Genomic DNA, 12,448 nt, shown 5'->3' with positions numbered 1-12,448 from the left:
TACAAACACATGCACACGCACATAATTAATGTAGTGTGAAAAAATTTACAACTCAGCTGTTCTTGTTTTCATTGGATTATTAATAGTGGGAAAAGAAGCAATTTTTTTTTTTTTTTTTTTTTGCCCTCAAAGGAAATGTCAACAGAGGCGTTTGCATATCTAACGAGGAAGCAGCATTGCGTTTGCCCTGCAATCCATCAGTTGAAGGCCAAAGGGAAAGCTGCTGCAGAAACATCACCAGTGGAAAAGCAGGGACTTGCTGTCTTCCCCGTCTTTCAGAGCCATGCTCCCGCGGGCTCGATGGAGATGCTTTGGTGCTGCTGGCCATAAAGAAGGCTCCTGGGGCTAGGCAGACTGCCCATTCCCTGATCTCCGAGGGCATTTCAATGGACTCCTTAAGTAAATCCACGTTATTAACTGAGAACATTAGCCATAAATCCCAGGTCGCTGGCCTTTGAGCGGCACTCGGCTGGTGAGGCTCAGGAGCCGCCGGAGAGCCTCTAAATCACCAACAATAACTGTGCCTCCCAAAGGAGCAGGGACAGATAAAAAGCACAAGAAAAGTGGGAAAGGAGCAGGTGGGAAAGCAGAACAAGGGATGCAGAAAGGAGGGCAAGGCAAAGTGGAGGAAAAAAAAAAAGGGAGAGGCGTGCAATCCGGCATGCTCTCCCCCAGCATACTCTGCTTTAATCTGCTGTCCCCACAGGGCAGGCGTGAGTCCCGCTCCGCTCCCTGGCAAAACGAGAGCTCCCCTGTGGCAGGGGCGGTGGGTGAAGGCACTTGGTCCATCTGACAGCTCGCTCATCGCCTGTCAAAAAGCGAGGGAGCGGCGCAGAATGATAAGTGTCGCCTGCCGTGCGGCACATTTCAAAGGGAAGGCAGCTGTGGGAGAAGGCAGGGCTCCCGCGATGGCCGAGGAATAGCAATTGGCCCGCCGACGCTGCGGCCGCTTTATCTGCGGGAAAGGTCCCTCCCGTAGGAGCCAAGGGGAAGGGCTGTTGGGAGAGATAAAAGGATGAGCGCAGATGTTGCAGCAGGGAAAGTTTGGGAGGGGAGGAGGGGGACTCTTGTTCGGATATCTCAGCAGCACGTGCCATACAGTCGTCCATAGGAAAGAAATTATCCAGACGTCTGATCGCAAGAATGAGGGCTGCTAGAGAGCACCCTAAGGTTCACCTGATCCTTGGCAAGCCTGTGATAATGGCTTCCACGCACGCTGCTGGTTTTTGAGATCGGGTCTCCCCCTGTTCTCCCTGCAGCCCTGTGTGTCGTCTCCTTCTCCACAAGCCCTTTCATCAGCCCCTCCTGAGGATGAGCCACACTTCACCAGTGACCGACAAACGCATGCCGGAGCGGAGCTGAGCTCCCTACCATTCGTGGATGCCGCCTCCTGGAACCACAACAAGGGCACGGACACGGGCACCTCTTCACATCCTGCCCGGTTTCCCTTCTTCCTGCCAGCTCCTTAACAAGAGTCTTCCAATATCCACAAGACTGGCAGATCCCAGCTCCTGGGAAAGGATGATCCCTCCCCGAACATCCACACAATGTTTAGGATCAATCTTGATCCTTCTGGGGAAGAGGCTGAACAAGTGCCACAGGATAGGCATAATGTTTATCCACGTTGCTGGTGGCAATTACTGGTTTTGTAGTGAGTGGCAACAAGTGATGAAGACAGCCCCAGAGCATGATTGCTCAGCACGGTCAACAAGAAGGAGTATTCCCATTCAGCGTGTGTTGGAGCTAGATGATGTGATGCAAAACACGACACTACACACAGGCTCTACTCATCTGTTAGTACCTATGATGTTCATGAAGCGCCTTGTCCACCATACCAGCAGAGATAACTAACCAGAGCGGAGAGACTAGAAATGGGAAAACACCCCAAACTGAAACAAGCCCTTGATCATGGCCATACCACAATGGCAAAGATAGACCTCGCACCAACCACATCTCAACAATTTCCAATTTCTCTTCCAAAATCCTATCAAACCACAACACTATTCCTTTCCCTATCTAGGTCTTCGCATGGCAAGGGCAGGAGATGCTGTGCCCTGGCTCCCTGAGACAGCCAACTGCACCCCTAAATCAGAGGGGATCCTCCAACTGTCTCTTGCCAAACACATCTAGGAAGGCTTCCACTTACTCATGGAAATGCCAAGTTGACTTCCAGCACCAACAGCTCTGCCCAGGGCTCACCCCAGGTATTTGCGGCATGAACCTGTGGCTCTTAGAAACTCCCAAATATTCCTGAAGTTTCTTAAAACAAGTGACAACTTGCCTACCTGCCGCAGACAATGGTGGCTGCAAGGAAAGGACTCGGCTGGTGGGTATAGACCAAAGCACCAGAACAGAATAACTTTCTCCCTCTAGGGAAGGAGGAAGGAGGTTTCGAAAAGTAATAATCTGGAAAAGCCTATGCTTAAAAAAAAGGCAAAGAAAATAAAGAATGGCACATTATCCAAACAAAATCTGAGGGTTTTTTGAAGAGGGGCAGGGGTAAATCAATCCTTTTTTAATAAAATCCTGAGCTTTTAATAAAGTGTTCACACTGATGGGCTGGAAATATTGTAAGAAAGAATTAAGTCAGAGCTATGGAGACTCTAGGGCAAAAATAGCACTGATTCTACATTATTTCTTCAACCCAAGGAGTTTTTGAGGAGGAGGGGGATGGTGCTGAAGAATTAAAACTGTTTTAATGATATTTGACACGTACCTGTACCATGCTATTGCAAGGGAATACAACTGCTAGTCTTGGGACCAAGAGCAAGCGGGGTTTGCCCCCCCCCTCTTCCTTCACGTGGCTCCCTGTGGAATAAAGCACGTTTTCATAGGCCTCAGCTTGTCTCTCAGCGCGTGGATTCCTCCTCTTTCATCCCCAAAGTGAAGCTGCGATGCTGTCTGGACTATGCACCAGCTGAGGTCCAAAAGCAGGGGCTCATCGCACCAACAGCATCTCTGCAAGGGGAAATGGCCCCTCTCCTCCAGCCCCTGTTAACTTGTCTGGAAAACATCAGTGATGCTATCCAGTCTACAGACGCTGTGAGGACGAACACCCAAAAAGACCCAGAGGATGAAAAATACAACGCCACCAAGCTTTGCCACAGCTGCAAGCAGCTTTGGTGCACTCGGGTGCCCTGGGAGAGATGTCTGAGGCATGCTGGGACGATAAACAGCGTCAAGAAAGAAGATACAACACCTCCAGGGACAGCAAAGTCCCCACTGCATCCTCTTCTTTTGCCTGATAAGAAATTTCTTTCTTCTCAGTGTCTGAATAAGCATGTGCCCAAAACTCTTCTAAATGATGCTACCAGATCCCAGCCTGAGAAAAATAAGAGCTACAACAGCACTCCTCTCCCCTCTCGCACCCCTCCACCCCGTTTTTTTCTTCATCTCTTACAGGATTAGGGACTTGAAAGGCAAAGCACAGCCCAGCGTTGCAGCAGAAGGAGGAGGGGGGAGCGCTTCAGAGAGCTGCCACGGCAAAAAAAATCCTATTTCTCACTTCTTAATTCCAGTCAATTCCAGTCAAAGGGCTGATAGAGATCTGTTTGCGGTAATTTGCTGCAGTTTATCCACTCTTTTCACCTTCTATCGGCTCTTCACTGACGGGCTGGCTGACATGCTGTTACTCGAGTGAGGAAATTAAAATTTGATGCAATAATCCCAAATAAGAAGGATTTTATTAGGTAATGTATACACTTTAGATGAGGTATTCTTGCCTGATACATTGATAGAGGAACACAGACATGCTGTGCACCACAGATAAAAAGAGAGGCAAGAGAGACGGAGAGTGGGCGCATGGAGCAGCAGCAAGTCTCCGCTCTGTAGGGTTGGGGCTGGGATGTCTCGGGCACGTTTTGACCTGCTGAGCCCGACGGCAGGGCAAACGTCGCCCACAAACGCACTACAGCCCGTTGGCTTGACTTGGAAGCCTGTTTTTGGACAGGAGTTGGCCAAGCCCAGACTCCTCACTCAAATTTGCCATTAACTTTTTGGTAACCAAGCCATTCTGCAGCATGACAGTTTCCACTCCGCACGTGCGACTGGCTCCCTCAGGTGGTAGGGCAGAGCTGATGAGACTTCCCATGGAAAGATGAAAATGCGCGTGTTAAAGCCCAGGCTTGCCATAGCAAGCCACATCCTTGTTTCAGCCAGCAGTGGAGATTTCTCCCGGGAAGGATGGGACTTTGGGTCCAAACCAGAAAGCAGTACCACTCAAAAGTACCGCCCATGTTCAGCAGTTGTCATCTTCACTGTGTCTCTGGTGGCACCTATCCATCTTGGATATCTCAATTCCTTTGGAGACGTTACATGGGGCCAAGAGAAATTACAATCTCTAAACCTGTCAGAAAACTGCTGACAGTTTGGTGAGCAGTCCTTCATTCATTCATTCCTTATGTGAGGTTACACAGTGATTATTTGCTGCTTTGCCTACTGCAGACAGTGTACGTTCTGGGAATAACCGTGATGCACATCGGTGTATCAACACAAAGAGATTGTTGAGCTCCAGCCTTAATATATATCATTAATTTGAGAGAGATCCCCTTTGCTGGATACCAGGTCACTCCATGAAGGTGATGCAGTCTATAATTTTTGATACTCATGGGACTTCCATTTCTATAATTTCATCTAAGGCTTTTTTTCCCCGCAGTTAAGGGTGATCTAAGTTGCATTTTTTTTTCTTCCCTGCAGCTCACGCTGCCCACCACAGAAATACTCCTTAATCTCAAGAGCATTGAAATGCATTGAAACTTTCACTTCACGAAAGTAATTCATGAAGCCATTTTTTGGCGATCTTCAGGCCAGCAGACAGGTAATGTGCTGTCTGATGGCGGGATTTGTGACAGTAGGGCTCAGCCCTATTGATCCAGCACTCTCCCTGCCGTCAGAGCCAGCGCTTTGCTCCAAAGTGAAGAAAAAGGCATAAACTGAAGTGAGCTGGAGTTCCCTCTACCACTGCATGAACTGAGCCATCAGGCATTTCGGATCCAGTGCACCAAAGACATTACAGGATGCACGTGTACTACAGATGCCTGCACCGCACCACAATTTTAGGACAGAAGGTTTTTCCATCCATATATAAAAACATTTGCCCTATAGGCAAAACGATGGGATGCACAGCTGTGCCTTGGGAAGGTGGATGCCACCGCGTCGGGCTGGTGCTTGGGCTTGGAGGTCCTGGGCACCCTTGCTGGGAGCAGAGCTAACAGCTCCCAAAGCCGAACCTGCCCGCCACACTCCCCGTCATCTGCTACGGGGAAAAAAAAAAAAAGCCCTGCTGCATTTAGAGATCGGGAGACGTTTTCCACAAACAGCGAGTTTGCTGACAAACCGAGTTTCAGAAGAACTAAAATGATTGGATCAATTTGGCAAAACCTGGGGGGAAACTGCTCGAAGTGCTGAAATGGCTGATGATTCTGGCATTTTCAAAACTGGCTCATTTCAGGAATGTTTACATTTTTCTTCAACTTTTCTATTAGAACTGGCATGCATATACACTGTGGGGAGGAAATGGGGTGACTGTGTGCTAAGAACAACAGAGAACCTTTTTAAAAGAAAAATGTTTAGGAAAAGATTTTATTTGGGTTTCAGGCTTCCCAAACCTCCTTGCTTAGGCTGTCTTTTTTAAAAAGGGCAAAATGTTTTGGAGCTGGCTTGAAACATGTTGTTTCAGGAAGAGAAAGGTTTGCCTCTCTTTGGATGCCATTTGGATCTCATGATTCAGAGAGTTTGCACTTCAGCATGGAAACAGGGCTCCGCTTTGCACCCAAGCCGCAACCATCGGGGCAGAGCAATGCAAATGGGTGGAAAGATGGACGAATATCTCTGCAAAGAGGTTTTCCTCCAGCTTTTTTGGGATACCTTGTGCTTTCTGTCCCAAACCCTGCTCCACCCTCCCTTGGCCCCGCCGTGCAACACCATGGTCACGCATGTCAGAGTGAAGCAGCAGCCCTTACCGGAGGCGAGTTCTCGTAGATGTTTGTGCTGTAGGGCAGGTTGATGAAGATGGGATCCATGTCCTGCACGTCTGTGATGGTGATTGCCAGGTTGGCCAGAGTGGACAGTGGCTTGTTTTTATCTTGGTCCTTGAAAAAACAAGGGTGGGAGCGGGGGGGGGGGAAGAGAAAGAATTTCTATCAGAGAAATAGAATTATTCAACAGTATTAAGTCTCTCACAGTTGTAGTTGGGTCAAAAATTCTGAATAGTCCAGGTAATCGTCTCGTTTTCAAGCTACCTGCTGGAATTATTGTCCACTATACCTCCCTCTAAGCTGAAATACAATACGCATATCATTCCAGCGTTAGCCCTTTAAAATAAAACAAGCACCACTTTAGTTTTCATCACATTTTGGGTGGAAAAGAAGCAACACTGTTCAGCATACGCTTCAAAATATAAATTCCCTCCTTATGTAGATACACCCTAGGGCACCCCCGCACCGTGAGACCCAGGTCTGCTTGCCAGCAGACTTTCATACCAGCACATCACAGCAGAGCATCCCATACCCCCCAGCGCTGATGCCTCCGCACAGCTTGGGCTCTGTCGACTGGAACACGACAAAGCCCACCAGCTCCCTCGCGTTTCTGCTGCTCTTCGTAACCCCGCGGGCTGCGTTGCAGTCGCAGCTTTATTCTTTTCTGTATTTGCTGCTCTGAGCTTTGGCGGAGGGTACGTACGCCAAGGGCCGCTTCTGGTTTCGTAGGGTGCCTCAGCTCTCGCACAGAAAGCAGAGCGGAATCCTGAACCGCAGGATACATCCTCGCAGTGGCAACCTCCTTTCTACTGGGCTAATGGTTTTGGCTCCAACAGACTGCAAACCTCTCCCTCCTGCCTTGCATGGGGACTGGCAGGATCGGGGTAACCAGGAGCTGCCTTTTGACGCAAGCCAAGCTGCTTCCACAGTTGCGGGGCCACAAGCACGCAGCAATCTTATGAGGAACAGCGGTGGCCCGTGAACACTTCGATGCTCCGAGCAGGAGCATCATCTCCCTTACACCCCATCACAACCCATCAGGATGGAGCCGCAAGCACTTTCCCAGAGCAAGACCCTTCTCCAGCAGCCAACGCAACAGCAGTATGTGCTGCCACCCATTTTCTTGCTGGACCCTCATCCCAAGGGTGCTCAAAAGTGACCCCAATGCCCACAGCCCTTTGCTAGAAGGAGCAGATAACACACGAAGGGAAGGAAATAAATCTCTCCTTACCCCCTAATCAAGCACTGTGGTGAAAGGCGACCATTAGAGGTTACCGCACACTTCTGCAAAATGGCTCTGAACAGCGGCAAGGACTGATTGCCAGAAGATTAATGTTAATTTAAACCGTATTCAACAACACAGCTTGTACATTATCCTCTTAACCTGCAGGCCTCAGCGTTTATGGCCTGGATGGATGCTTGTTTCTGACTCGCACTCTGCTGTTAGCGTTATCAGGTTGAAGTCTTTCGTTTCTTCAGATAATGTTTTTTTCCCCTCCCCTTCACCTCTTAAATTTTGGTTAAAGTATTACAGACAGCACTAAAAAAGCAAGCGCGTTGCAAGTTTCCTCACCCACCGTCTCTCACACTGCCCTTTCCAGTCTCTTTCTGCCCTTGCTGCCTACATCCTCGGGATCAAATGGCTCCTGCTTTGAACCACAGCTCCATGGCTCTTCTTGCGGCCCCTGCAGCCACCCCGAATTCCCCATCACCCCAGTTCCCACTCGGGACCATGCAAACTTTTCATCAGGCAGTCAAGAGACTGCATTTGCTCTTCCAGCTCCTGCTATCCTGGTGCAACTCTCATCCTTCTTCCCGGGCTGAGCTTTGCCCTGGGGTTTCTCATCGCCCTTCTGCTACAAATTACCAGTGCCCTGTGACTGAGCTGAGGAGTTGTTCCCACAGCTGCAATCAAGCCCAGTTCAGAGACTTAATATTTAAGTCTTTGAACTCCCTGAGCTGGAAATCGCTAGAAGCCAGGAACGTATTAGGTAGCAAGTACCAGATATGCCCCCATTTTATATTTGCTGGTAACTGCACCGGGGATACAGGGCTAGATGGAGCTGGATGGACCAAGGTGACATCCTTGTGTCCTTGAGAAAACCAGAATCCGCCATGTAGAAGAAAGGTATGTGTCCATCAGGGCTTGTGTTTGGTCCCATGTTTTGTAACCCACTGGATAGTTCAATAGCACATCCTGGGAAAGCACGTTGGCGACAGAGACCGATAAGTAAACAAACAACGGGAAAGGCCTCTTATCACTGGAGTATTTAAAATTAAATGAGGTACGTTTCAGGAAAAATAAGCTCCTGGGGAAAATTCCACAGCCTCAAACACGTAGGGATTGGGCTGAAATATTGAGCTGTTTGCCTGTGGCCCTGCGAATGCCCAGCCTCCGTGGCCATGGAGAGCAAAGCAGCCCTGCGCAGCCCTCCACATCCTCGTGACATTTGTGGTTCGGCATCAAGGCAATGATCTTGATTGAATCACATGCTTCAAGAGCTCTAGCCAGCTGCCTGGAGCAGTCAGGAAGGTTTTTCACCCCCCTTTCCTGAATGCAGAGTTGGTCAGATGTATTGTAGGGCTGAATGTCACCTTCCTCTGTTGCATCTGAGATGGGAAAGGAGCCATCATCCAGAGCGCCTGCTTGTGCAGCGCTCCTCACTCACAGGCTCCCCATCGAGCTCTGGCTAGATTTGACACCAGGAAAGAAGTTTCCCATTCAGGTGGGGCATGAATTTGCCATGGCGGCCACCTGGACATACATCTCCAAGGGGTCCCCTCCCAGTACGGTGGTACTGACTGTAATTAGGACCTTGGTTTCTCCTCTGTCCACTAAAATTTTAACTCTTGATGCCTGAACTCAGAGTGAGGCTCAGGAGATTTAATACAGGTGAATCCGCTTGTAATAAGCCATGATGCACAAGGGACGAGAGCGGAGGATTTAATGGTCTGTATGCCCTGTACTGGCTTTCTTCACCAAGGGAGCTGCTCGCCTTTATGCAGAAGGCCCTGACACGCGTGAGATGCTGTTGGAGAGGTGCAGCTGTGCTCCACGAGCTGCACAGCAGCGAAATGAAACTACCCAGGCACCACGTTGCTATAACACCTTCCTAAGTGGAAAATACTGGATGAGCCCGAGAAGATGCCAGAGTAAGGCAATAAAACAAGTAAGCAGCAGCTCCTTCCCCCTTGCAGTCCCTCCAGAAAACACCTCCTCCTCTGCAGCAGTCAGGGTAAGACTCACCGTTGCGTTGACCTGGAGCTGGTACGCTTGAGTTACTTCATAGTCCAGCTCCCGTATCACCGACACGATGCCACGGCCGCTGTCGATGGCAAAGAAATTGGAAGGAGGCTGGAAGGAGTAAAGCACGCTGCCTCCTGCCCCCTGGTCCGGATCCGTGGCATTCACTATGAAAATCGGAGTGCCCACTGGTGTATTCTGGAAATAAAATAGAAAAATAATATGTCGGTAAAATTGCGCACCAGCCTGTTTTCCCATCAAACGCACATCAGCAATTTCCTTTGCCCACCAGAAGGAATATCGAGAGACCCAAGAACTTCAGTCCTATATTTTCAGGACATTTATAAGTTATACAGCTGTTTTCTTTATTACAGTATTGCAGCAGCTATAATAGTTGTTACATACTTATAATAATAGTTATACAGCTGTGGTCAAGATGGCACTCTATCACAAACCCTTATTTTCCCAGACATCACAACTTTCCAGAAAAATTACTCTCTTTGCTGAAACTTGTTTTCTGCCCAAAGGCACTTTTATTTTCAACGCTGATTCCCTCTCCGTTTTCACCATAAGACATTAAATACGAGAGAGCCTCAAAAAAACCGCAATAAATGCAACACAGAACTTTACGTGAAATTCAAAGTTATAGTTTCCACAGCAACTAGAACCTGGCCCGATTAACGCAGGCATTAACAGTTAAATCGTCATAAATCTGGAACTAATCTACATGCATAAAATATGGAGCTGAGTGCACAAAATCAGCAATGGCAAATGCAGTTTGGCACTTCTTATTGTTTAACTTCACAGCAGGGAGAACAATTATCCATTTTTGGTGGAACAGCTGCATGTTCCTATGCAAATCTTAAATGCATATTCTTGTCTCTCTAAAGGCAGAAGCACAGACCGCAAGCAAAAAGGCTTTGCTAGAGACACAGGCTGCAGGTACACACGGATCACGACCGCTTGGGCAAGTCCCTACGTTTGTAACACGTTCACAGCCACGTTAAGGGTTGACAAAGAGCTAAAACTTGAAAGGGAGACAGCAAAGGTCGGAAGCGAGATGTGACAGCAGCTGGTTATGGCCAGTTGGGATAATACGGATTATTTCTGCAAACCTCTTCCCAAGCCTCTGCGTTTTATTGTTAACTTCATTCGTATTAAATTATTTATCCTCAGCTCATAGAGAAGTATCGTGAAGTGCTGAGAAGGTGGAAAGGAGACTTGAGAAGAGGCAGAGCTTAGAAGATGGGGCACTGCTTCCAAGTGGAGCTCCTCCTGCAAGTCCTTGGCCAAAGCTGAGCAACGAACTGAGCCATTTTCAGGTTTTTTGGGCAACCACAAAGCTTGCAGTGGACCACAGCCAGGGCTTCGGCAAGGATGTCCCAGCCCACCACCTCCAGTAGAAAGCACGAGAAACCAGGGCTTCACGCTTGGAGATCTGATTTAACTGGTTTAATACCAGGTGATGGCACCAGAAAAGAACCAAAGCATCTGAATTTCCCCCGGTGAGGCTCAGGCCAGCAGAAAGTTGCCTTAAAGGCAGGTGGGGAGGATTTGCTGCGAGCTTGGTCAGGCAAAGAAGGGAACCCGGGGCATGTCCCACAACTCGCATCCAGGAGTCCGGGTCCTGGACACTCATCCGCACATGTCCCTCACGCCTCCCTGCCCTTGCATCCAGCCGCAGGGCATTGCAGAGATGCTCTGACATCTAAGCTTGCCTCGGCCTCCAGCAAAACTCCACTTTCCTTACTTCAGTGTCACTTCTGCCGAGCTGTGAGAGCTTGCAGTTCCCACCTAGGCTTTTCATTTGCTTTCTTTTTTTTCCCCCCTCTAAATCAAGCTGCTAAAGAAAGCCTCACAGGGCATGGCCTGAGGATTATTTTTTAAAGCACCTTCAAGTTTTTTTGTGATCAGCAATCGTAAAAGCATAAAAGATATAGCTAGAAGGGACCTCAAAAGAGAAACCTGTCCCCGTGTTACACCTAAATCATTGCCATCCTTAAAGCCTTCTAGTGATGGAGACACCACATCCTCCCCAGCCCATTTGTCCCAGCAGTTTACTATCCTTTGCCTTACAAAGCGTGCTCGTTTCCTGGCACGCTTAACCCAGATCTGCCCTGCTGCCATGTAAGCCCTTGACTTTGTGCCATGCACACAGCACGTTAATCCTGGCTTGTGCATTTAGACTGTTGAGGAACCAGGACTTTGTCAGCTCGGGAAGCACGTTGAGGTGGAGAATCCGTTCATGGCGGGGCTGCGGTGGGTGTTTGCTTTCTGAGCACTCCCAAGACACCTTCTCAGACAGGACTAGAGCATCTCCCCATCCTTTTTTGGGCTACCTGCCTCCCCCAAGCCATCATCAGCTGGGAGCAGCCACGAAGCATCCCGCAGCCCTCCCCTCGCTGCTGCCAGGGCACTGCTTCGACCGCCACGGTCCACATGCTCCAACAACTGCCTTCTCACATTCCTCCCCCAGAGCCACCAGGGTATCAATGTCAGGACGAAGAGCATTACAAATTAACCATTAATAGGGCGAGTGGGGGAAAGGCAGCAAAAGAGTAGACGTGGGGTTGCACCGATGAGGTCTGGGGTATATTGTCCCCAGGAATAATAATATTCATAAGGATAAATCTGGACTTGATGAATATGTTTCCTCTTCTGTTTAAGTGCCCTAGCCACTCCTTTTAACATGCAAATCCGCTCTGGTCACCCGTGATTATGGGGCTGTGCGGCCGGCTGTGAAAGAGGAGAGCTTGATTTCCCCGGCATTGTATTTCATACAATAGCCCAAAAGCAGGCTTTGAAGAGAGTTCATCTCCTTGTCCTTCCAAAGGAGAAGCTGCCTGGAGAGACACTGAGGTCACCAGCTTTGGTGCTGTCAGCTCCAGCCCCTGCAGACGCTGCCTGAGCTCCGACTTGGCGATTACTGTATTTTTATCCTTATTTTACAGCTTCGCTGACCAGATCCCTTCATTGGCCAGGATAGCGAAAGCCATACAAGCCGGGTATCAGCTCTGGCCAAAGATCTGGCTGGTCCTGGGAAACAGTCATGGGCATCTACACCAAAGCGTCCGAGGGGCTGGGAGGGACCCCAGGGCAGGACCTCAGCGGGGGACAGTGGGCACCTGCAAGCAGAAGGGTGGGTGCACCAGCGAAGTACAGCGTAGGTGAATTTAAGAGGGGAGCAGAAGGGCTCCCGGGCAATAGGAGGAGCATTACAGGAGCTTGA

The 12,448-nt window shown here is 49.2% G+C and overlaps 1 protein-coding gene across 1 annotated transcript in view; it reads right to left on the bottom strand.

The window, feature by feature from the left end:
* The window catches only part of CDH23 (cadherin related 23), a 214,096-nt gene that overhangs the window by 107,862 nt on the left and 93,786 nt on the right, over window positions 1-12,448 (bottom strand). Inside the window, 2 exon segments of the mRNA XM_030030571.1 lie at window positions 5,961-6,089; window positions 9,223-9,417. Coding sequence (XP_029886431.1) covers window positions 5,961-6,089; window positions 9,223-9,417 — 324 coding nt within the window.

The sequence above is a fragment of the Aquila chrysaetos genome, chromosome 11 (assembly GCF_900496995.4).
Source record: "Aquila chrysaetos chrysaetos chromosome 11, bAquChr1.4, whole genome shotgun sequence".
NCBI classification, from domain to species: domain Eukaryota; kingdom Metazoa; phylum Chordata; class Aves; order Accipitriformes; family Accipitridae; genus Aquila; species Aquila chrysaetos.
Note: the sequence above shows the minus strand (reverse complement) of the source record. Positions and strands in the feature narration are given on the sequence as shown.